General features: G+C 37.6%; 1 protein-coding gene across 14 annotated transcripts in view; it reads left to right on the top strand.

Annotated features, from left to right (window-relative positions):
- The window catches only part of LOC119793695 (potassium voltage-gated channel subfamily C member 1-like), a 74,281-nt gene that overhangs the window by 31,727 nt on the left and 18,245 nt on the right, over positions 1–24,309 (top strand). For 3 of the 14 annotated variants that reach the window (XM_038300923.1, XM_038300914.1, XM_038300915.1), the window contains exons 3-5: positions 11,444–12,425; positions 14,524–14,718; positions 16,373–16,393. In XM_038300923.1, the coding sequence (XP_038156851.1) occupies positions 11,444–12,425; positions 14,524–14,718; positions 16,373–16,393 (1,198 nt within the window). Of the gene's footprint in view, positions 1–11,443; positions 12,426–14,523; positions 14,719–15,642; positions 15,772–16,372; positions 16,394–22,659; positions 22,701–24,309 lie in introns of all 14 variants that reach the window. The other 11 variants (XM_038300921.1, XM_038300922.1, XM_038300920.1 and 8 more) reach the window with 7 other exon arrangements.

Below are 24,309 nucleotides of genomic sequence, written 5' to 3'. Positions count from 1 at the left end.
CAGGAGCTCTTTCAAGGTGGGCACCGTTTAATTCACTGCACCTGTCCCATCAACCAGGAATCAGAATCAGAAATAGTTTAATAATCCCAGGGTGAAAATACTTTTGTTACATTACTCCATTGGTAATAGGGTGACTATAGGACCAGTTTGATATAACACAATTTCATACAATATATATAATTAGGGGGTCCCCGCTCTATCCATCCTTGGCCTGGAAGGAACGTTGAAAACCCCTGCTCTAATAAGTAATATATCAAAGGCTATTTGGTCCACATTTAAAGTCTTTGCATGTGGAACACACTGCAAATACAATGGTAAGTTGCATACTGACTAGACAAGCAAACCTGCATGCAGAATGCTAGGATGCAAGATTTATAGCGCATTGGTTCTTAGTCTTTAACAAAAAAAAAGTGTAATCATTTGTGAGATAGTGAAATCTCTGTTGTGGAGAGTGAAAGAGTTGCTCCGTGTGGTGAAATAAGTCTTAGTCCTAGCTATAAGACCTTCATATACATGTCTGACACTCTTCATCTGAAATTAGAAAGGAAATAATTTTTAATTTGATTTGTTGTTTATTGCATATCTATAATACCTATTTAAACTGGGATTTTGTTTGTCTTTGTTTACTTAGTTAATAGACAAATAAAGAGTGATTCTTTTTAAGGTTGTTAGAAAATCTTTAAAATACAGTAAGCTGCTTGAAACGTTTTATTAACTTTAAACCTTATTAGTGGTGGGCTTTTGAATGAATTAGTGCTTTTTAAAGCCTAATCATTTTACTCATTTATGTATGCATTTATTATCTTTGTATACTATGGTGGACTGCAATGTGTCTGTGAAATGTAATTCCTCTTCTGACTGCAAAATAAAGAGATTTTGACTTAAAAAGGAAGGAAACAATGTTCTCAAAACCTTTCCAAAATCTTGCCTCATCTCGCAGCATTCTTCTTTAGTGTTAACCTTACTGATGTTAATTGACCAGTAAAAGCTATTATTGTGACTCAGTCAAGCTACTGCTCACCCAACACACTTATCTTTATTAAGTATCTAAAAGTCTGTCCCACTTGATAGGATAATACACTCAGCAGCTTTTCCTGGATTTGAAATGATGGCTTTGGTGAATGCTCGGTATTGCCTATTTTTAAAATGTTCACTTTTTAAGCCTCATTCATGTGTTGGTTTCAGATCATCCTTCAATGTATGCTTGTCGTTGCTGACTCTGCAGCACTCATCGCCCATTTGCTTCGCCCTCCAGTAGAGCCTCTGCACAGTCTGCCGCACTGGTTGCTGCTAGTCATACTAATGCCGATCAAACATCAGTAACATCTGTGGGGGTGAAAAGAGAAATCCTAAATGAACAACTGTCTTTAACATATCTTTTTATGTTAGATCTATGTCAAGGTCACTTATTGTTACCGTTACCATTTCTGATTTTGCATTCATCAAACAACATCATCATTATCAGCAAACCATCACGGTTTTGCTCTTGTTCCTCTACACTCAGCCCTTTACGCCAGCTGTAGGAGCAGTATTTGGCTTAGTCTTGTCCTTGGTGCCTGAAAGCAGAGGCTAACGCAGTGGTTGTCATGGTGACAGAGAGCCAGGCAGGACTGTAGTAATACTGTAATGATAAAGCTCTTCTGGATGGTGCCGCAGTAAACACTGCGCCACTAGAGTCCCGTTAAAGAAGAGCAGCGCGTACTGCCATGCATGTAAAAAAGGACGTCTGTAGAGCTAATATCAGCTCTGACAATCTCTACTTGATTATATCACTCACATTTATGCTCTCCCAACACCTCCTTCTGTCTGTATTGCAGTCTCACTCCCCGATGCCCTGCACCCTCCCCCCCTAATTTGTGTAGATTTTCAACGATCTCTTCTCTCTTCTTCTTTTCCTTCCATTCCTTTAGACTTGCTTCCTTATTTGTCTATCGCTACGCAATTAACTCTCCCTGTGATCACCATCTCTGTCTCAAAACTCTCTTTCTCTCCGTTTTCTTCTGCTCTTTGAAATTTGTGGTGGTAATTGTTCCACATCTAATTTCAGAGTGAAGCTGTAGATATTGTGGTGAAGGGGAATGGGGGTAATGGTGGTGGGGGTTCGGTGTTGGACCTTGAAGGTCACCAGACTGCAGGTTTCACACGTGGCAGTGGTACTGTCGAGCATTCAGCATGCCGCGGCTAAGCGTGGATGTTACATCAAGCCTTTTCATTTGAATATTCAAAAGTGCCGACATGGCTGTTCTGTCACACATACCTTTTCGGTACAGCGCAGAGCAGGATGGCAGGAGGCTACAGAGTGCTGAAGGAGATATATAAGTGTGAAGTGACAGATTGATACTTCTTGTTTTATCATCTTCCTTCACCTCTCTCCATCTTCTCCATCCTCTCGTTGCTTACCATCACTTCGATTCAGAGCTCCTGCAGCTTGTGCTCGCTCTCCAGAACCGGAACATTCAGCTTCTGTACCCATAGGCTGTTTGTCTACTCGCAGAAACTCATCTACTGTACACTTGTAAGCTACATGCAGGCTCAATGAATATCAGATATTTCTACTTCAACTGTTGCTGTATGGATTAAAAATGGACCTATTGTTAAGATCCAGATTCTACTCTCCCAGTATTAAAGTGCTATTAGATCTAATTACAAAAACAATGCTTTTCATCTCTGCCAACATTTCATTGTGGCTATTACTCAATCATGAATACATTAACTCTGGTTTTTAAAGATGCGCTCTAATTTATAAAACAGCAGAATTCAAAAAGTGAGTGAGCTTAAATTAAATGGCATCTTTTACAGGTGAAAATATCACAAAGTTTTAATGACTCAGAACAGAGGGACATAGTATTCAGACTAGACACAGATGTCTTACTTAAAAAGCGTTTATTTAATAAAAGCTGTTCTGCAGTGGCAGTGGCTAGAGTGTTTAAGTCAGCAGCCTCTGCAAGAGAGAACACTTACAATCTGACAAAGGATGATTGTGCACGTGAGTCCCTAACCTGATTTTACAGTTCAGTCCATCACCAGAGAATAAGGTACGATCCAGCCAGTGGGCTGCCAACAAGATGCGGCGGGTGCTGCAATTGCTGCGGCCCCAGAGAACATGCAGGGGTCAGAAGTCAGGTTAGGCAAACAGACCAGAACAGAAACCGGCAGGCTCAGTGGTCCAGAAGTCAAAAAGCCAAGTCAGGCAAACAGATTAGAACAGGCACAGACAGGCTGAGTGGCTGAGAGGCAGAACAGGTCAAGACCAGGAAATCTGAAACACCAAGGAACTCTGAAAAGACTCTCACTGCTGGCTAGCAAGAACAAAGTAATTTGGCCCTGCTGACTGGATGCAAGCACCTTAAATTGAGGTAGGAGAAGGTGTATCAGATAAGCAGTGATGAGAAACCAGGCAGACTTAGAAAGGTGAATGAAATGAGTAATTAAGCCAGTCATCAGTACCAAGATAATGACAAAAGTGTTTTACAACAATGCAAAAATCTTACAAGCATAACCATTTTAAACTGCTTCCTTGAAGTAGAATGCTGAATTTTTTCATTTACTGAGCCTGTGTAGCTAACCTGTTAAGGTGGAATACTCTACTGCAGAACCTAAAGCTATCAACTTTAATTTTATAATAGATTAATGTTTTAGGAAACTCTTTATGTTTTTGTGATATTTCATTAGCAGGGGATAAAGTCTTTTACTAAAATATTGGCATCAAATCATAGTTTTGTAAGAAAGTGCATCTGAAGTAAAGACTTTTCCAAGTCTGTTAGCAAGTTGTAATGACTTACTGTGGGTAAACTTTATATTGGAGCAGCCAATAGGACACAAAAGTTTCCATGGCTTTTAACATAGTCAAAGGTTGTGATTATTTTGAGATCTTGGATCTTAATAAGAATACATTTATAAGTAAAGGTTATATCTAAATATAGTTACATTTATATCTTAGGAGTCAAGCTGGTTGACCCAGATTGGTAATTGAAGGATCGGAAATAAAAAAAATCAAAACTCTTTACAATAAGAGAAGACAGTACATGCTAATATTTTAACGCTATGTTTGTTTATTATTATTTTTTATTATTGTCTACTTGTTTAGTTTTGGATTGTTGTTGTTCATTTCACCCTCGGGCAAAGGACGACCTTCCGAGTTTACTTTCGGTACAGGGCTTAAAGTTCTACTTATGTACGGATGCTTTAGTTCTCAATGTCCATATCATGGTTCCAGTCTTGGCTCCATGAACTTTGCTGCATGCCTTCGCATGCCCTCTTTTATAATCCTGTTTACCTGTCAATAGAGCTTGTGAATATATGTTGCGAAGCAGCCATTTTGTACAAAATTCCGTCCGAAGCAAACATAGGCAACAATTGACCGTGAGAAGGGCAAGTCTCAGATTCCGTATTAAAACTAGTTAAAAAATGCCAGCGAAACGGTGGTGCTTGGAGAAAATAGTGTAAATTAACAGACTGATCCCTATTAACACAAAAGTGTTACGTTTTCTGTTCTCAATTTCTGTATGTCTGTACTTTTCTCTTTCTTCTTTTTCATTTTCACCCACGCCAGACTTCTCTTCAGCTCAATCCACTTCCACACTCAGTTTTGTTTCATTCATGTCTGCCACCTGACCTGTTCCATCCTGTGATGCTGCAGGTGCAGAGATCTCCCCTCTGATAGCTCTCTGCCTTTTTCTCCTGCGTGCGAATCACCCAGGAGGTGTTGTTTTAACTTCTGCGTGTCTAGGATGTAAAAGAGGCAGAGGAAATGCTGTCGTAGGTAATGTTAGTTTGCCTTACCGCTGCTGCCGAGGCTCCATGTTCTCTTTCACGCTGGAAAGCAAAACAAATGCACATCTGGTGGGAACCATTTTCCCTTCCGATTGTGAGACTGATTGTAGCTGCTTACTACACCATGGCTGTTTATCATTCGAGTTTTCCTTTTAAAATTATGTGATAAAACAAAACTACACTGCTCCTACAGTAAGGCCTGTATTTACTAGATTCCATATCATATTGCCCCAAGATACACTGCACTCCTAACAACATATGCACAAACCTTATATGAATTTTGATATTCTATTTATTAATCGCACTAAATCTTACTAACATTACTTTGTATTCAAAAAGAGCTTCTTCCTTGGCTCCAAATGAAAAAAGCAGAAAGTAACAGCGCTCTTCCCCCTTATTAATTTATTGGAGCACTACATTTGCAAAACCCTGGCAAAAACAGGTACTTGATCTCGAGGTGAGAGAAGTTGTGCCCTTGTATATCTGTGAACTTTTTCCACTAAATGATATTCCAGCTATATTAATATGTGACTTATTTTATTTAATTGGACCTTATGGACATGTGAAAGAGCAATCACCGTCAGTTGGCTCATGTCTAATCAATATTCGCTGTTGTGGGCTTAAAATTAAACTGTTATTAACGTAAACAAAGTGTGCCAATGTCTAAAATCAAATACATTAGCATTTTGTGTTAAAAAATGGTGTGATTGGTATGGCTAGCTTTACTAAGGCTAGGGTGACCAAACGTCCGTATTTCCCAGGACATGTTCGTATTTCACGTCCTGTCCTGGGCGTCCCGGTTTTTTTTTATAAAGTGAGGAAATGTCCTGTTTTTTTAAATTACCTTCATTGGACCACTAAATTTACAGACGCTAGGGCACTGCGCACGACGCTGCGTGTGACATCACCCCTGAGCCGCGCCAGTGCGGGTGCCCCGTTCTTAATCAGAATATAGATTGCGTGGCTGTCAGTGCGCCAACAACATGCAAAGGCACAAATGTATGTTTACCAACGATTTACAAAAGAGTTTCCCCCCTTTCAGAGCGGGTCGAGACAAATGGGAGGCCTTGTGCACAGTGTGCAAAGCAGGCACATATGTATCAGTGTCCAATCGAGGTGCAAGAAATCTCAAAAGCCACCTGGACTCCGAAAGTCAAGATATTCTATTGATATGTTTGTTCGTTTTTGGTACATTTTGAATTATTTTTGCTACAAAAGAGGTATTTTTTGTTAATTAGCTCATTTGTTTATTTTTTCCAATAACCTACAGAACAGACATTATTTCGTTCATTGCTGAGGCTGAGTATCATCATATTGGGAGTTGAGAGTTATTGTTAACTTTTATTGTTAAGTGAGGGATGTTTAGATGAGACATTATTTCTTTCATTGTGCTATTCATTCATTACAGGAATTGTTAAGCATTTTGAATAAATACATTTTGAATAAAATTATCGTTTGTTATTGGAGTTATTGCTGTTGACTTTTACTGAAAAGCATTTTTAATAAATCAACTGTTAATATCATGTTATGGTAGGATTACCTAGGCCTATGCATGAGAACAGAGATCCCCCGCCGCCGCCCCCCCGCTCCAAGGTGTCCTGGTTTTTCAAAATGAAAATATGGTCAGCTTAACTAAGGCAACATTCTTCATAAGCATTGTTAGAAGTAGATCCTTCTACGAACTTTGATATTTGCAAATATCTTTCAATATTATCATATCCAGCATTTTCCAAGCATGTTTTTGTTAAAAGCTCAAAAATATGATATGGATCAACATTCCTGGTCTTCATTTATCCTTCCTGCTATCTGCTAAACGTCCTGCTTTCTTTTGCTGTCTTGAAGCCCGAGTGAATCTGAGTCTTGGTTTGTCGTAAAAGAATTTCTTAATATGAAGGAATTTGTACCTTTGCTGTAAACACGGCCCGAATACTGAAAGCAGCTAACTTTGGAAATAGTTATCACCTACTTGTGAACACTTTCTTTGGCAAACCTCTGCTTTTTGCAAAAAACATCTTATGCATTCTAAACTAATCTATGACTGGAGATTTAGAAAAACATAAATGATGATGGTGATGATATTTTTTTTTAAGCATGCAGCTATTATATTGTTCATAAATTTCTGGCTTTGGGATCAAGAGATTTTATGAGGCAGCATGTCAAAGAAGACTCACAGAACTCCCTGTCCCTCTGCTTGACAGAAGTTGCTTTTGTGGCTTAGGCCTGTCATTCTCCATTAACCTTCAGTCTCCTGATGTGTTTGCTTCTTTTTCTTCGCCATCTTCCTCTTCCTCTTACTATCATCCCTGTCATATTTTTCTGTCCCCTTTTCAAAACACTGTCGCTTACTGTTGAGATCATTGGAATGACGAACTACCTTTTTTCCAAGTTTGGTGGAGCCGATATTCACTCTGGATACTCTCTTCAGTTTGAATTTTGCTGGTTTGTCGGGCTCTTTTCGTCATGCATGGGTCCACATTTTCCTACTACCTGTCAACTCCCCACTGTGTGCCCACCTGTGTAACCTACATAGAAGATCTAAAATTACAGCAACTTACCTTCTTTTATATCTCATTGTGTGTTCTTGGACACTTACTATGTACAGTATGTTTTGTAATAGACCTTTTTCTTCTACAAAAAACACATATCTGTTAGAGAATACCTTTCAAAAGGGTTTATCCCACCTTGAATGTTTTCCTTTTGTGATTTTCAACCAGACTTTAAAGTATTTTGATTTTATCTGACAAACACTACTTAGCACATAATGTAAAATGGAAAGAAAAGGTTACAAACGGTTTGCATTAAAGGTTAGAATGTAGTAAATTCCATTTTGTTGCTGTTGCAGCTGTATAGGCTTAGCACAATCCATTTATTAGGTTAACCTCTGTCTCTTTGTAGCCTTTAACCAATTACATGAGTTTTGAATGGCAGTGGTTGGAATAGTGGCAAAATAAATAGAGATTTCTGGGTTTACAGATTACATATTAAATATTTTATTGTAATATAAAAAGTAGATTGTTTTGCACTACTTAGCCCTGATATATTCACACAAAATGCAATACAGTTTGATATTGGAATACCAACAATAATATCAGATGAAGACAGGAGAGCTATGACAAAGAGCTCTTCATTGGCTTTATTTGTGAGTGAGATTCTCTTGTGTTTAGCCAGTAGAGGGGCCCGCTGAGCTGGTCCCATTGGTGCTATCCCGCTTCATTGGGACAGGAGAGCTGGTAAGCGGGGTACAGGCAGGGGGGTGATTGAGAACCTCTGTGTGTCTATGTGTGTGTTTTCACGATGCAGAGAGGAGCACTGCAGCAATTGGAGAAAGTAGGTCAGACACCGACTAGTGAGAGAAATCGAAGAGGAGAGGTTGATAGGAGAGATGGAGTAGAAAAGGGAGGAAGGGAGGAAGATGAGGGTAAACTGCCGAAGAATGTGGAAAAAATGAGGACAGGTGTTTTTAAAAAAATAAAATAATTCTAAAGAAAAGTTGAATGGTGTAACTGCAGAAGATCCAGCTACAAGAATTTTTTTTCAACACACTATTTAAGCAAACTTTTTTGCTTCAGACTTAACAATGATTGTCTGACCACTCCCACAGTGCTGCAAGAGTAAAATATATCTAAATAAATAAATAAAATCCTTCAAAAATAAATAATTAAAGCAATGCTGTGCCCTTTCAATTAACTTAGAAGTAAAGAAATATGCATCAATATAAACACTGATAAATATAAGTATTCAGCCACACTATGGCTGAAGTAAACATTTATACTAGGCAAGGCAAGGCAAATGTATCTGTATAACACAATTCAGTACAAAAACAATGCAAAGTGCTTTACATGACTAAAATATAGGAAAATAAAACAGAATCAAAGCAAGTAGGAAAAAATAAATAGAATAAAATAAAAAATGCAGAAACGAAAAAGAATATTAAAAACAGTTGGACTAAAGAGAATAAAAATGTTGAACTAATGATGTTACCAGGAGAGGTAACTAGAGCGGCAGCACCTGGGCCACGCATTGTTTGTCCCACTTCCATCTGAAGAACCATTCGGGATCATCCCATCAGAAGCAAACACATTCAAGAACAGTTTCTTTGACTGTAGTTGCAAAGGCAATCATCCCACTGAGACCGACACTATACATCCCTCCTGAAAATCCACTAAACCTCCTGTCCATTTTGTGGACTGTTAAAGCACCAGCTGCACTTGATGTAAATACTGCATGTTGCAATCCATGAAAATATGTTCTTATTTCATATATCAGGTCTCTATGGATGCTGTTTTTTTATATTTTCTATGAGCGCTTTAGCTAGCAAGCATAAGGATCAGAAAAAAGTGTTTCTCTTATGCTTCTGAGTAACTCATAGTTTGTGTTTATGTGTGTGGGAGGAGCGGTGGGGAGCAGAGAAAGAAGTGAAATTAAGTTTTGGGTGGTTTCACTCAAGTTTCTTCCATGAGGCTGAGTTACAGTGCTTGGTTCTGCCCCTTGCACTCCCTCCCTACCAGCCAACCCTGCAAGCATGAATGTTTACTGTAGTGTTGACTTCAAGTCTTCCAACAGAAATGATTTGTGCTTGTATAATTTTCAAATCAAAGATAGGAATAATAGAAATTTGGCCACCAAAGTAAGAAACAACAAAGCAAAACCATTATCAAAGAAACAGTTTGCAGTTTATGGTGGGAACAGCTGATCTAAAGGGGAACCCACCCCTCTCCCATGACCGCCCATGTTACCTAGGCTAAATTGCAGCTGAATTATATGATACAACCAAAAAACTCTAAAATTGGAACTGTCTATTAAATTAACATTTAACTGCATAGTGATTTTAGTCCAACACTTCAGTCTTCCTCTCTGAGTGGTCTTTTAGCTTTAGTTTCCTGTGTAAGTAGTCTCTTACCACCTTCATCCAGCATCTTCTGGGGTTGATATTCACATTATGCACCAAAGTACAGTCTTCGTAGGGATGCAGAACCCATCTCGTCTTATACAGTAAGAGTCATTTGAATTAGATTTATGAAATAATCCACCAGAAGTTGTAGAGTTGTAGAGCCATAGCACAATCATGTAAGTTTTCCCAAATGGTTTACAGTAATATTAGTACATGTGAACTCCTGAATTTAAATACTGAGAAAATTAAATAAAATAATTGTCTGCCTTATTATTTGATAAAAAAGTGTAACTGTACCTAAAAGCAAAATCTTAGTCTTTTTTTTGTCAGATGTTGAGAAAAAAAAGTTTCATCCGTAAATTCATATCTGGTTTAAATTGTGTTTCTTTGCTAATCTCCTATTTAAATGCTTGGGCTTAGAATGTTAAATCTGCTGCTTTGTCTGTCTGTCTCTGTCATAAGGGCAAATAGGAAATAGTGTGTAGGCCTTTATTCAGTTTCCAATTCAGAGAAACTAAAAGAAAAAGTGAGACTTTTAAGTGAAAGAAAGTGAAAGTGGCTTGCTCCATTTGTTAGAGATCTGGCCTCTTCTTAAAAGTATTTTCCTCTTCATGTTACATAAGTCCATAATGTCAAAAATACATGCATCACACGCATAATACACTTAGCCTTCCCTATATATATGGACTCCACTCAAGTATGAATTACCTCTCTGTTCTGCTCCTTGGGCTATGCTTGTATTTTTTTTATTATTTATCTGAAAAAGCACAAAGTATACTGCATCTATAAATATACTGCAGGGCTTGTGGGAATGGGCCACAAACTGGAAAAAAGCCTGGCCGTATACAATAAGCACATACGAAAACTCAGAAGATCCAAAAACAGAGTTGGGAAAATGAACATCAGAGTTGGAGCTTATTATTTCTACTGCAACTAAAATTAAATGTTGGGTTTCAACCAAATTTTCATAGCCTTTATTCCAACAGCCAAAATTATCTTTGTTGCATCCAAGGTGAAAAGAAATGTAGACTTCTTTTAGCAGGCTGACAGTCTTTGCACAGGGGGAGCAAAGCATTAGCATGTGTACCATACAGCAGAGGAAAACTCTGTTCATCCATGCATTTTTCTTGGCATCCTCTGACAGAATATCTTCACATATTTTAACCCTTCATCATCCAAGTTACCATTTGTGGCATATTGGATATAAATACCAATTTCTAGCAAACAAGGCAACATCGTGAGGTCAAATGTTCTCTCAAGGGTCTTTAAAATTCAAAGCATTTCACAGAGTGCACTATAAAAGGTTGAAACAAGTCCTTTTTATAACATAAGTCTAAGTTGATACAGCCATTTTTCCGGCTGTTGTTAGTGGTTTAAAAAGTAATTAAAAGATACAAGGATCCCCAAGAGGTAAACTCACCCTTAAAAATATCGCTTTAGGATGTTCTTTGTTCTGCCAAGCAAAAGAAATAAGATTTGCAACAACTGAAAGTAACATAAAATACACTGGCATCACAGCGTTTCTGTATGCAGGTGGACAAGTTTATAAGAATTCTGGTCAGTTTGGAAGGAAGTATATATTTTTGATAAAAAAAAAAAAGGTTTGTAAAGATTGATATTTTTTCTCTCAATCATCTGTCTGTTTTCTGTCTCCATCTCTCTCTCTCTGTAGCTTTGCCCTCACTCATTTCTTGTTCTTGTCTCACTTCTTGTGTTGTTTACCTAAATGTAATAACAATTAAAATTATTCTTTCTCCCCTCTACCTCCTTTTCTTCCAGTATGTGGCATTTATTTCCCTCTTCTTCATCCTCATCTCCATTTCGACATTCTGCATGGAGACGCACGAGGCCTTCAACACCATCCTAAACAAGACAGAGAACGTCACGCATGGCAACACAACCCGTGAGGAAATAGTGTACGAAGTGGTGACTGACAGCTGGTTGACATACGTTGAAGGTGTATGTGTCATTTGGTTTACAATTGAGGTCTTGCTGCGAGTCATCTTCTGTCCAGACAAGTTGGAATTCTTCAAAAGTGCCCTCAACATCATCGACTTTGTTGCCATCCTGCCCTTCTACTTGGAGGTTGGCTTGAGCGGTCTCTCCTCCAAAGCTGCCAAGGATGTCTTGGGGTTCCTCCGTGTTGTCCGATTCGTCCGTATCCTTCGAATCTTTAAGCTCACTCGTCACTTTGTGGGTCTCCGTGTCCTCGGCCACACCCTTCGTGCCAGTACCAATGAATTCCTCCTCCTCATCATCTTCTTGGCCCTCGGAGTCCTCATCTTTGCCACTATGATCTACTATGCTGAGCGAATTGGGGCAGACCCAGAAGACCCTACTGCCAGTGCCCACACCAACTTCAAGAACATCCCCATTGGATTTTGGTGGGCCGTGGTGACAATGACCACATTGGGTTATGGTGATATGTATCCGGAGACATGGTCAGGAATGCTGGTTGGTGCGCTCTGTGCCTTGGCTGGTGTGCTAACCATTGCTATGCCCGTACCTGTCATTGTCAACAACTTCGGCATGTACTATTCTCTGGCTATGGCCAAGCAAAAGCTGCCCAAAAAGAAGAACAAACATATCCCTCGTGCACCTCAACCAGGTTCACCAAACTACTGCAAGCCGGACGCCCTAGCAATGGCTACTGCATCACCACAGAGGATCTTGGGAAATGTCTTAGGTGGAGTGATGGGATCTGGTGGTTTAGGGGGCGACTGTCCTCTTGCTCAAGAGGAAATCATAGAAATCAATAGAGGTGAGAAGTTTTTTTTTCTTGTTATTTATATTTATTCTCCTCCCATTTTCTTCCATTCACAGATACAGTTCTGGTAAATTGACTCTTGAGTTCTTGTGTTCTTTAGACTTAAAGCATTAGAATCTCAAGAGAAAGAAGTGGGAGTGATATCAAGCAGTGATGCGGGGGTGATTCTCGCACCACTCTAGAGAAATCACTGGCCCATCAGAACTGATGTTTAATTTATGATCAACTAGTAGGTTCACAGTTGCCTTAAGGCTTCCATCTGCCATGATGCACAATCGCAATAGGAGGAAAATGAACTTAATTATCTGTTAAAACAGCCTAATGCATCTCAGTTTTGGCTGACTTCACAGTTTTTTTCCTCTGCCATTAGCAGTAAAACTGCCTCAGCATCAAACTTCAGGCCCATGCCCCAATAATCCACCTTTAAAGCATTAGCATGAGTTGTAAAGTGGCTGTTTCCTCAGTGCTCTCTGAATATCTTGCCAGCAATGGCTGGAGTCAAGAATATTAAGAGCTCTGTCTATCCGTTGGTTTTGTTTTTTTGAAACAGAAACTTCCCAAAAAGTCTACTGGATGTCTATATCTTAGCACTAAGTGATGCTCGTGTTTTCATTGTCTTTTTAATCAATGTTTGGTCTTATAAAATGTTGAAATTTTGTAATCTCAACTTTACATCTTCAGTGTGAAGATCAGGATTTTTAAAACATGAGCAACCAAAAACTTTTAGAGAACTATATTGATACATTTGGCCACAGGTTTGAAAGAAATAACAATGTGTATGAATGAAGTTAGGGTAAGAATATTTTAGTTTTGGCTCCAGGTAACTGGCGACCTCACCATCCCTGTGTCACCATTCCTGTTTCCATTTTGAATCAATTACCAAATCAATTATTAGCCATATATTTAAGCAAATTCCTATCACTTTATTTATTTTAAATAACTTTGTCAAAGTTATAGTATTAAATATACTCTTTCCATGAACATTAGTTTTATTCAGGGTTTAGAACATCAGAGTGAAATGACATCTGAAGCTCAATATACGTCTCAAAGTAGTTTTGATATCATTTATTTGAGAGTGAGATATACACCCATGCTTTTGCCTGAGCTTAAAAAGACATAACTTCTTCTAACTGCTTTTTAATCAGACTGACCTTTTTCTTTTTTATCAAATTATTTTTATTTGTTAAGAGCTAGAATTTTGAGAGTTTATTTTTCCATCATGTTTCAGTAGCAAAAAAAGTTCAAAATGCTGCACATAAAAAAAAAAAAGAAATAAAAGGTAAACAGACAGAGGCCTGCATTGCAGTGACAACATAGATTATAGTTACCTTTACCTTTAAGTATCCTATTACATCTATGCAAAATTTTTGGCATCCTTAGAACCATTTTCTTCTACTTGGTTGATGTTGAAACAGTTTTCTTCAATGTTTGCACACAATGTTTTCCGTTTGATTTCTATTTTGTGACGTCCACAAGTAAGTTTGTTAAATAACCCCACAGAGTAGTGATGCCACCCCTCTTCTTAGAATGGTCTCTAAGCTTGCATGTTTTCTAAACAAAATAAGGCTTTGATGGGCTATTGTAAAAAATCTCAAACTCAACGCTATTCTTGACATTTTGAATTGAAAAAGCATCCTGGATGGGAAGCGAAACGTCTTTAAACTTGGAAAGTCCAGTGGATTATTTTTTTTTACTTTCTTTTAAAAAACTTTTTTGGAATAGTTTCTAAGGCTTTCAAGCTCCCCTTTCCCCTTCAAACATAGCAGTGCTCATTTTAATCCAACACTTAAATATTACTTTTATCAGATAAACAGGCAAATTTGAATAAGATTTGAACTGATTCATATTAATGTATGCAGAAAAAGACACTTGTTTTTGAAGCAGAAAAAGTCAGATATGGGAACACAAAAAAATAAAGTTATAAACTGGTTTTACTTATATACTTTTATGTATTACTTATAGGTTGTCATGATGTAAAAATGACTAAAAATATATTCACAACTTGTCTCTGTTTTTCACTGCTATTTTTTTTTTTTTACTATAATTTTCTGACAATAAACCTCCATTGCTGTGAATTCTTACCTTCCTCCAGATTCTAAGCAGAACGGTGATGCAGCCTCGGCTGCTTTGGCTAATGAGGACTGCCCAACCATTGATCAGGTGCTGAGCCCGGACGAACGGAGTCCCATTGGGCGGGGCCCCACTCGGGAACGTTACCAGCAGGACCGAGCTTGCTTCCTACTCAACACCAGGGAATTCCGTGCCACAGATGGGAATGTGCGGAAAGGTACGTTTCGCACCAGGAGACGGAAATGTGAAATGCAGTCCTCATGTAAACATGTCCACACAGCAAGATGCCAGGCACAGTATGCCGTGGGCATAAACATTATCCACTGTGCAACCACTAAAGATAAAGTGCTTGCAGGGAGCTATATGTTTATAAGACTAAGAAGAAATACAGCGCATGGATGCAGATTCCAGTTCAACAACCCACACACGTATACAGTCATATGGTTGCAACACATGCATATACATCTTGCTCTTCTGCTCTGCTATCTTTGTTTCCACCTCTTCATATTCATGTTGTCTGTTTTTCCATCACCGCTTTGATTCACATTTGATTTATTCTGTCACATAAGATTCTTTTGTGATAGTATTTTTCCTCTTTTTTCCTTTATACATGGCCTTGGCCATGTTCTCCATCTTTCTGTGGTGTCTCTGAATCTTTTTGTCCCATAATATGTCACATTCACTCAGACTCAAAAGTGATCTTTCCTTCTCTGTCTTCTGGACTCAGACAGTTGACCATGCATTAATTTACTTCTCGTCACTTCTGTTTCTCCCTGTCTGTTTCTCTCTCCCTCTCGCCTCACACTATTTTATTTGACTGCCCCCCCCCCACCACCACCCGTTTTTCCATGATTTTCCTTCCCTAACCCCCCTATTAACCCTGCATCCTCCCAACCCCACCTGGATTACTCCCTGCCTATGCTTTCCTCTTCCCTTTCCCTTGTCGCTGCACCATCCCTCCTCTTGTTTCATTTTCCCCCCAACTTGCATTATCCCCATTCAATTCTGGCACTACCATTCATTTAATGCTGCAATCTGACCACTGCCACCGATCTGCACCGACAAAACACTCCCTTTCAAACTTCCAATGCCCCCCCCCCCCCCCCCCCCCCCCCTTCTTGTTGATAACAAACTACTTTAGAGGCAGCAGCCCTGGCTCCCAGCCCACACTCCCCTCTGACTGAGGATTGGTATAAGATGGAGGGGTCTCTGTTACAGCAGGACCTCAATGCAAACTCCACCTCCTCCTGGATCAAACCATAGCCCAGAGGTAACACTGAAATCAGTTTAAAACTTACAAATGAAAAGCCCATAACCTGGTTCTTTTTTAGTGAAGGTATTTAATTTGGCTCCCCAGAAGAGTGGCGCCCCCCTTTACTCAGGGCAACAAAATCAATGTATGACATGAAATCCCAGATACACAAATATTTAATCTTTGCTATGTTAAGCTGGAAGCCGCTTATCTGTGGCTGAAAGTGTGTTTCCCTATGAAGGTTCATTCCAACAGGTTAGCAATCTTAGCCCAACATCCTGCCTGCAAAAACTTGTCCTTTATGGTTCCATAAAGTCAGGAACCATTTCGTTACAATATATAAGGTGCAAAGGAAAATGGGATTTGCAACACCCAAAATGACTGCAAATGTTTTGTATTTGTGTTTGTGAATGTGTGAGTGCCTTAAACCTGCAGTCATGAATGCAGGATTGCATCTATATAGGTATGCTAAACACATCCAGCAGCTCAAGTGAATATAACCCAGTTATTGTGTTCTGTGTTAGTATCTAATCTTAAAGAAAAAAAAGAAATGAAGCGGGAACAGCGGGTCACCTTGTTGTCTGATGTGCCTCTGTGTTGTTGTTGTCTCTCTCTTCAGGTTGTGTCATATCACGCGTGTGTATGTGGGCTTTTTCATTCTTACGTGTTTATAGACTGTGTCTCTGTCCCCCCGGTGGCGTCCGAGTGTCGTGTTTGTGTTCTCGTTTGTGGCTCTACTTCTTTTTTCCCTTCTAATGTGTTTATTCACATTACTCCCTACCTCACAGACCTGCACCCTGGTAAACAACAGCACTTATTAAAATCTAATGCTCCAAACCAAAGCACAATATACATGGATGCAACAGAGCATATACAGTTATGTTTGTTTTATAATTCTATCTTATGCACTTTTATATTAAAATATATATTTTAATGCATGTACAGTACAGTACAGGATTGTAAATCCACCCTCCAAAAAGCAAGAATTTCTTTTATTCTTAAAAAAAAACAAAAAAAAACTGGTCTTGCTTATAGTTTCTCCAGGTTTTGTGAAATTGTTTCAGATTCTGGCTTTAGATAGTTTCTGCTCTGTTTCTATCCATAGCTCATACAAAGCTTACAATATAGGGTTGCTTTAATCAAACAACTATGACTGGCAGAAATAAGAGACAATATGTAAATAATATTAGTTGATTTACATTGAACCAGCCTGAATTGGATAGTACGGAAGAGGATTAGGGCCACTGGAAAAGAAAAAAAAAAAGGTTACTGATTTTTTTATTTTGTTTCAGTTTAGTACGGAAAAAAGTCTGAATTATGACTTTAATCTCAGAATTATGAGATTAAAGTCAGAATTCAGACTTTAGCTACATTACACTCAGATAAAATTAAAAAATCAGTGAACTTCTTTTTGTGGTCCTAATCCTCTTCAGTATGAATGTTTTTTCCACCTTTAAAATCATTTGAAACTGCATTTTGTACTTAATCTAATTATATCTTTCTGACCTTAAAACTTTATATTTTATGTCGGTTTGTCTATATGGTCAAACACTTTACTACTTGTTTATCTTTGACCTGTACAATGATACCCTGCTTTAGTAAATAACATTTAAGGATCAACCTTCTATTTATCTGATACTATAATAAATTGTATTTGACCCCTTCCAAGACAAAGTTGCTATAGATCATCTGGACATGACATGCCCCAAACATAATGACACAGTGATGTCATTTATACCTCATATATACAAGACTTCTGTGCAATTTATGATCAGCTATGTAAAGGCCATGATTTTTTTACTTTAATCTGTTGCTACATAGTGTGGATCCTCTATCTTCACTAATTATATTTTTTTCCTTAGAGAAAAATTGGACTAAACTCATGGGTACATGCTTAAAAACTATAAAATGTGTTGTGATGTAGTACATCGGTCTGCAAAAGGGGTAACCATACACACATTTTCCCCTTATGCATGCAGTAAAAGCTAATCATAAATAATAGACATACAGACAACAGGTAGTACTTGTGTTCCACACAGGACTTGATATTTCACAAAAAATGCTTCATTTATTCTCAATTAGGCAGCTGTAAAATGTCTTTTCAGATGTGACAGCATATGTAGCAGGATTAAAAACAGTGTTACAGAAGTTAAAGAGATTACAAAAATATAAATCCTTTAAAACAAGTAATTAAAGGAGGACTAAAGTCTTTGGACTGTACTGTACATGCTGAACATTTAGTAGGATTTTACTACTTAAAAACAAATAATATCGTGCTGTATGTCAGTTTCCCATGGCTTAAGGTTACTGGGGTCAGTGGAGTCATCCATGTCAAGGGATAGCATCTCTGGACCCATGGCACGCTGTAAATGAGCAACTTTGCTGCATTTTAATACGTGTATTAAACAGTAACAAAATATGTCCACTACAACACTGACTAGGTAACTTACAAAGTATTTTGCCATGAGCGTGTGATGGATCTGAAATACTATTCGCTAGACGGTGTGAGAGTGCTTTCAGTGCCTGGTGTAGTGCAGACCTTTATAGAAAGTGAAAAAGGCATATATGCTGCACTCGGCGACTGAAACACTTACTGAATCTTACTGACCAGACAGACAAATGCTGTGACAGGTTTGACTAACAAGTGGCTTCATGCTGTCTAAGGTAAGCAAGCCTTTCAACTGTCCAAGCTTTTAGAGGGCGCTAATAATGCTGTCATTGTAAATGGTTTTTCTGTGCAAACTGCAATTTAAGTGACACAAAAATCCCCCTTTAAAGCAAATCAGGAGCGCATTGAGGAAAATAATTACTTGACTCATTAGAACACCACTTCAAGGCAACCTAGAGACAAATTGCACGCTTTAATTTGCACCTTTAGGCTGGAGATCTAAAATGGTCCATGTTCCTTAAACTACTAAAACTTATGCACTAGAAGAAGTGATACCACTTACTGCTTTACAGTTAAAATTGAAACATAATTGATCTAATCCTTGCTTACCTTGAAACCTGATTAACTTTTACATTTTGTGATCTCACAACCACAAAGAATTTTTTTCATGGTTCAGACCAACACAAAGTAGTGCGTAAATGTAAAGTAAAACAGAAACGTAGCATTGTCATAAACCTTTTTTTTTTATTATTATTGAAGATCTGAACTGTTAGATCGGGATAGGGGAGTGGCGGCCTAGTGGTTAGGGCATAGAGGGCATAGAGCTTGGAATACTGAGGTTCTAAGTTTGAGCCCCACTGGTTCTCTGAGCAAGATCCTTAACCCCACACTGCTCCCCGGGAGCCCAATGATGGCAGCCCACTGCTCCCCAAAGGGATGGGTTACATGCAGAGGTAAATTTTCCAATGTGAGATCAATAAAGTTCAGTTATAAGGATTCAACTATTTTGAATCAATACTGTAGAAACAAATTTCACTGCAGGAAAAACTGCAGTTTTTTTTGGGAGTATGCCTCTCCATTTTTTGTTATCTAGTCACTAAAATATTTGCACTTCTTTCTTTTAATAAAACTCCGAAACAGTCAGATTGGATGGAGTGCATCTATGGACATTCGGTTACAAGATTTATCGCAGATTCTCTATTTGATATTTTCCCTAGACTTGGACTAGGGAATTCTAAACACATCATCTTTTATTCTGAACTATTCCATTGAAGCTGTGGTGGTATAATTGAAATATTGCCCATCTGGTGGGTGAACCTCTGCCCCCATTCCTTTCTCTTTGTTGCGGTCTCTTAACTAATGTTCTTAACATAATTTCTAAAAGAAAAACAAATCCTATTTTCCTTTTCCATTTACCACACTGCTTTGTGTTGATCTACACATGTGAATCATAGATTCTACTATAAAGTTTGTGATTGTGAGAAGATATATTTCTTTTAAAATAACAAAACATCAAAGGAGTATGGGTGCTTTTTGTGGAAATTTATTTGAATAATATGATCACATTTCTATGGAATTTTGATAAAATTCCTTATAAGGTTTTATAGAACATTTGATTAATAATAATGCTAATTGAAAAGACTTGTTACAGTTCAAATCCATAATTAATGAGAAGATATTTTATCATGAAAAGCTGGCCAAATTTGAGAGATGTTCTCTTTTAAAATCTGTTGTTTTTAAAGAGGGATTGTCCTGCTGTCCAAACTCCTTCTTTTGTGCCTATTTTTATCTTTTTTAAAGTATAATGTGTTTTTTTTTCTTTTTTTTTCTTAATTTCTGTGCGTGTCATCTTTTTTGAATTATTGCCCATTTAGATTTTCTGTGCTCATAGTGCTGTATGCATGGCTGACAAAGGGCAACCAGTATATCAGCCCTTTGACTCCTCACTCCTTCAGATCTTCATCGAGGACATCAGTCCTGTTTGGTTCAAACTCAACTTTTTGGTTTCTGTTCTTCTTGATTCATTTTAACCAACTATGTATAAGTTTTATTTCTATTATTTTTATTTTTGTGATTATTTGTATTTTTGTTTCTAACTTGGTGTGTATTGTTTTCACCAAATATTTTTGTGCAGTATGTTTCAGTAATTTGTTTAATATTTGTATTTTTGTGTTGTAGTGTTAATTCTTTCTTGTTTTGATTCTGTTAAGATCTTGGAATTTTTTTTCTTTACATTTTCATTTAGGTTTTGTGCAACGGTGCCTTATTGTTGTGCTTTGATTTCCCTCGTGTTCTTCCTTTGAGTCGGAAAGAAAGTACGTAACAGTGAACAAAAAAACGATAATCTAATTGGATACTATTACAATGAAGCGTCAAATTTAAAAACCCAAGTTTTACAATGTAGTAAAAATGCTTTAAAAACTTTTACCTGTCATGATGTGATGCTTGTTTTGAAAAAAGCTACTAATAATTTCTTTTCAGCCACACTTAATTCCACACTTACTGTTTACTGTTTCTGAGTAATACGTTATTTAAATTATGTAAGCCATGAAGGTCCTTATGTGGAATCCTACGCACATTCAAACTCTCTTAATATTTTTTTGATTTACTAAAGTTACTACAAGATCATATTTGGTAACACTTGTCAAGCTTCATTGTCATTTTCTTGGGTTCGCTCACTATTTAAAAGCTCAACGTTGTCATACATTCTCTGTTGTGTCCTATTGTGTGTCTCTTGATCTGTCTCTTTACACAAACCCTTGCAAATATTCTGTCTGAGCCAGGTTTAAGATGTAACAAATCACAATCCATGTTTTTGTGTACAGTATGCACATATGATTGATATTCAGATATGTGTATGAAAAGAACAAATTGGAAAACATGAAGTAGTTAAGCAGTCAGTATCTTACCTGCAGGAACACAAATAGAGAGTTTGCTAAACAGAGATCCTCTGGTTCATATATATCTTTCTCACTAATGCTAGTTCTTTTCTTTGTTGAGGCCTTTTAAAAGTTTCAATTGCGATGTACTGATACATACTGGAGGTAAATAGAAATGAGGACATAGGATTACTAAAGAAAACAGGCATTTAGCCTTGCTCTTAGATTTGCAGAAGGCTGTTTTTTCCAAATTCAGTACATTTTCTTGTGTCAACAGAGACGAAAGGTCGAAAGAATAAGAGTAACTTTGGTTTACTTTGTTCAGCCCCCCTTTTGTCTGCTAAAAGGCTTGCTCTATGGGAGGCTTTATAAACTGCAGACATATTGAAATGCAGAAAATAAAGTTTACTCTTAAATAGTTCCTTAAATCTCTGACTTTCCACTAAATTAAATCAAAAGCAGTTCATTGATGGTGCAAAATACCTTACTTTGAGAGGGCAGCCAAGCTGAAAATTGCCCAACGAGAGATCGGCTGATAACGGTTTTCAAGGCTGATGACCATACCCTCATCCCTGATCCTTGATATGTACTGCCGCTTGTTTGGGGCCAATTCTTTAGGCCCATATAGCTTTTTCTTTCTGTATTTACTTGATAAAAAAGGTGCAATGATAGCAAATGTTACATAAGTCTAAATTAAAACAAATGGAACAATTTAGTAACACAAAGGAAAACATATTAACAATGGATAGCAAAATGGAGGGTGTGGCAATTTATCTGATAGATGAACACATATGGCTTCTTGCTGATACAAGAAAAGAACACTAACATACATTAGGCCAAAAATATCATTCAGCTAACGGAGCGATCTAATGCCAATCAGATTCAAACCAAATTTAAAACCATGAAATGACTTTAATTTAGGTGTTTTAAAAGGTTTTTGCTTTGCATAGACTTTTACTGTAGTAGTAGATCTAAGCTTGATTCTCTCATAAGGACTTGAAATTTTCAGTTTTTATTATAGTATATATTACTATATACTATATTCTGCAGATATGATTCTGATTTATTCTAATTACGCCACAGCCCACTAAAAGATGGAACTATCCCTTTAAATCAACTAAAGCAACTTTAGCTTTATTAATAACAACTGGCAGTAACTCTACAGGCTTCTGTGACCTACATACTCCTAATGAGAGGACGAGACACACAGTTACATCTAGTTTCTCCAGCAGACATGTCAGACTCTATGTACTGTATGCACATACTGTGGCTTTGGTAATCATTATGAAAAAAAACAAAACTCTATACATTTAATTATGGGTAACAGGAGATAAACCAATCTTTAACAGGCTATTGACCACATGTAAAGTGATACTGTAGATGGGCAATCTAAGAATAGAAACTGGGCAGTCAGCAAATCCTGTGGATCAAACATGCCAAGGAAGGTTTCCAAGTAGTCCTCTTTACTGTGCTGCTATAAAATACATCTAAGAATAATTAAATGTGTATTTGAAACCACTTTACTTGGTATAAACAGGCTGGCCACAATATTTGCTTTTCTTCTCTCTTCCTCTGAGTCTTCCCTCTATATTACTGGCTCCTTCTGTGATTAACACTCATTCTTCATCCCATCCCCAGGCCGCCACTGCAGTGCAAGTGTAACTAAAGTCTGACTCTAGGTAGGTACATGCTCCCTCCATAGTGTAAATTAAGTGTGACTTTGGGCAGAAATTATGTCATCACTGAATACAGTGACAGCCAGACTCAACATTTCCCCTGACAGAGAATCCCTGAGCAGCAAAGCCCTGTTGGTGTTGTTGTAAATGCAGCAGATAACTCAGAGGGGCGATGAACAGACTGTGACAACCTGCAGTGGCTGAGACATGTTTAGCTCTACCTGCATTCCTTTTCTCATAATTATAAATGTTCATTCTCATAAAAAAAAAACATAATTATTTTATTCACTAAAAAAGATGAACGAAACAACCAACCTCATCTAACATCCCTTTTCTTTTTTGATTTAGATTTTTTTTATTATTTCATTTGGCAAGTGTAAAGAAAGCCTTAGGATTAAAAGTACCAAGCTTTCTCTTTTCAGGACATTTCTTTGGGTGCAATTCTTTACAACATTGGAACATCTTTGGAATTGATCCAGTATTGAGCGAGAACACAAACCACAAATGAGCAATGAACCCCTGTCTAAATAAATAATCTTACTTTACCTCCATATGTGTGGAAGTTATACTGGTGTAATATGAAATTCAGAAAAAATAACTGTTTACATCAAGCTTAGCATTTTATTTCCATGTGAACTAGGGGTGGGTATTGGCAAAGAAGTCACGATTCGATTCGAATCACGATTCACATGCCACGATGCGATTCTATCACGATGCATCACGATACTTGAAATATTGCGATGCATTGGGATATTTTCACTGAACACTGTAAGAAAAAGATACACCCCTTACCAGTGGCTGACTGGCTGGGTGTGATCTGGATAGTGTCTTCAATTGATACATAACTGAAAGCAACTGAATTCATACATAGCTGTATTTATTTAAATTACTTGTGGAGGTGTTGCCATGAAAACAAATACTGGACAGAAATATTACTATTACTGGCATGGACACACTAACAAAAAGATCTTAGGATTCATCAAACTTAAAATAACAAAATGAGGATAATCAGTCCGGACATGCTTATGACACAAAGCAGCAGGCGTCAACACATCCGCAGCGACATCTGCTGGACTGGAAGTTGTATTCCACTTGGTTTGATTGATGTGCGCCAACCATTAATGTATTTTATTTGTTCATTTTTTTTTTTTTATAATCGATTCTTGCCTTCAAGAATCGATTCAGTAGATCACAAAAATTAGAATCACGATGCATCGATTTGACGATTATTTTGCACACCCTTAATGTGAACTGCCATTTCTTTCTTCTTTTATTTGATTGAAATGACATAACAACTGTTAGACAAGTCTCAATTTCAAGACAATTAATAATTTATTAACAAATCAATAAAAAACATATTAACATTGATAGCAAATGGAGGTACCGGTAGTAGCAACCCATGCACCTTATCTGAGCTGCATCCACTAATATATCGGCGAACACAGGTGTGTATACTTTGTGTTGATCCAAGAAAACATATATACTGTACCCCTACAAGGAGAATATGCTACAAAAGGTAAGGCTATTCATTATAGCTTTATGTCCAAGCAAATTCATATAGAGTTAAAGGGAAGGACAACATTTGATTGAAAAATAAAAGGCATTTAGATTG

The sequence above is a fragment of the Cyprinodon tularosa genome, unplaced genomic scaffold (genome assembly GCF_016077235.1).
Source record: "Cyprinodon tularosa strain WSP-4 unplaced genomic scaffold, ASM1607723v1 ctg46, whole genome shotgun sequence".
In the NCBI taxonomy this organism is placed as follows: domain Eukaryota; kingdom Metazoa; phylum Chordata; class Actinopteri; order Cyprinodontiformes; family Cyprinodontidae; genus Cyprinodon; species Cyprinodon tularosa.
This window is presented reverse-complemented; position numbering and strand designations above follow the sequence as displayed.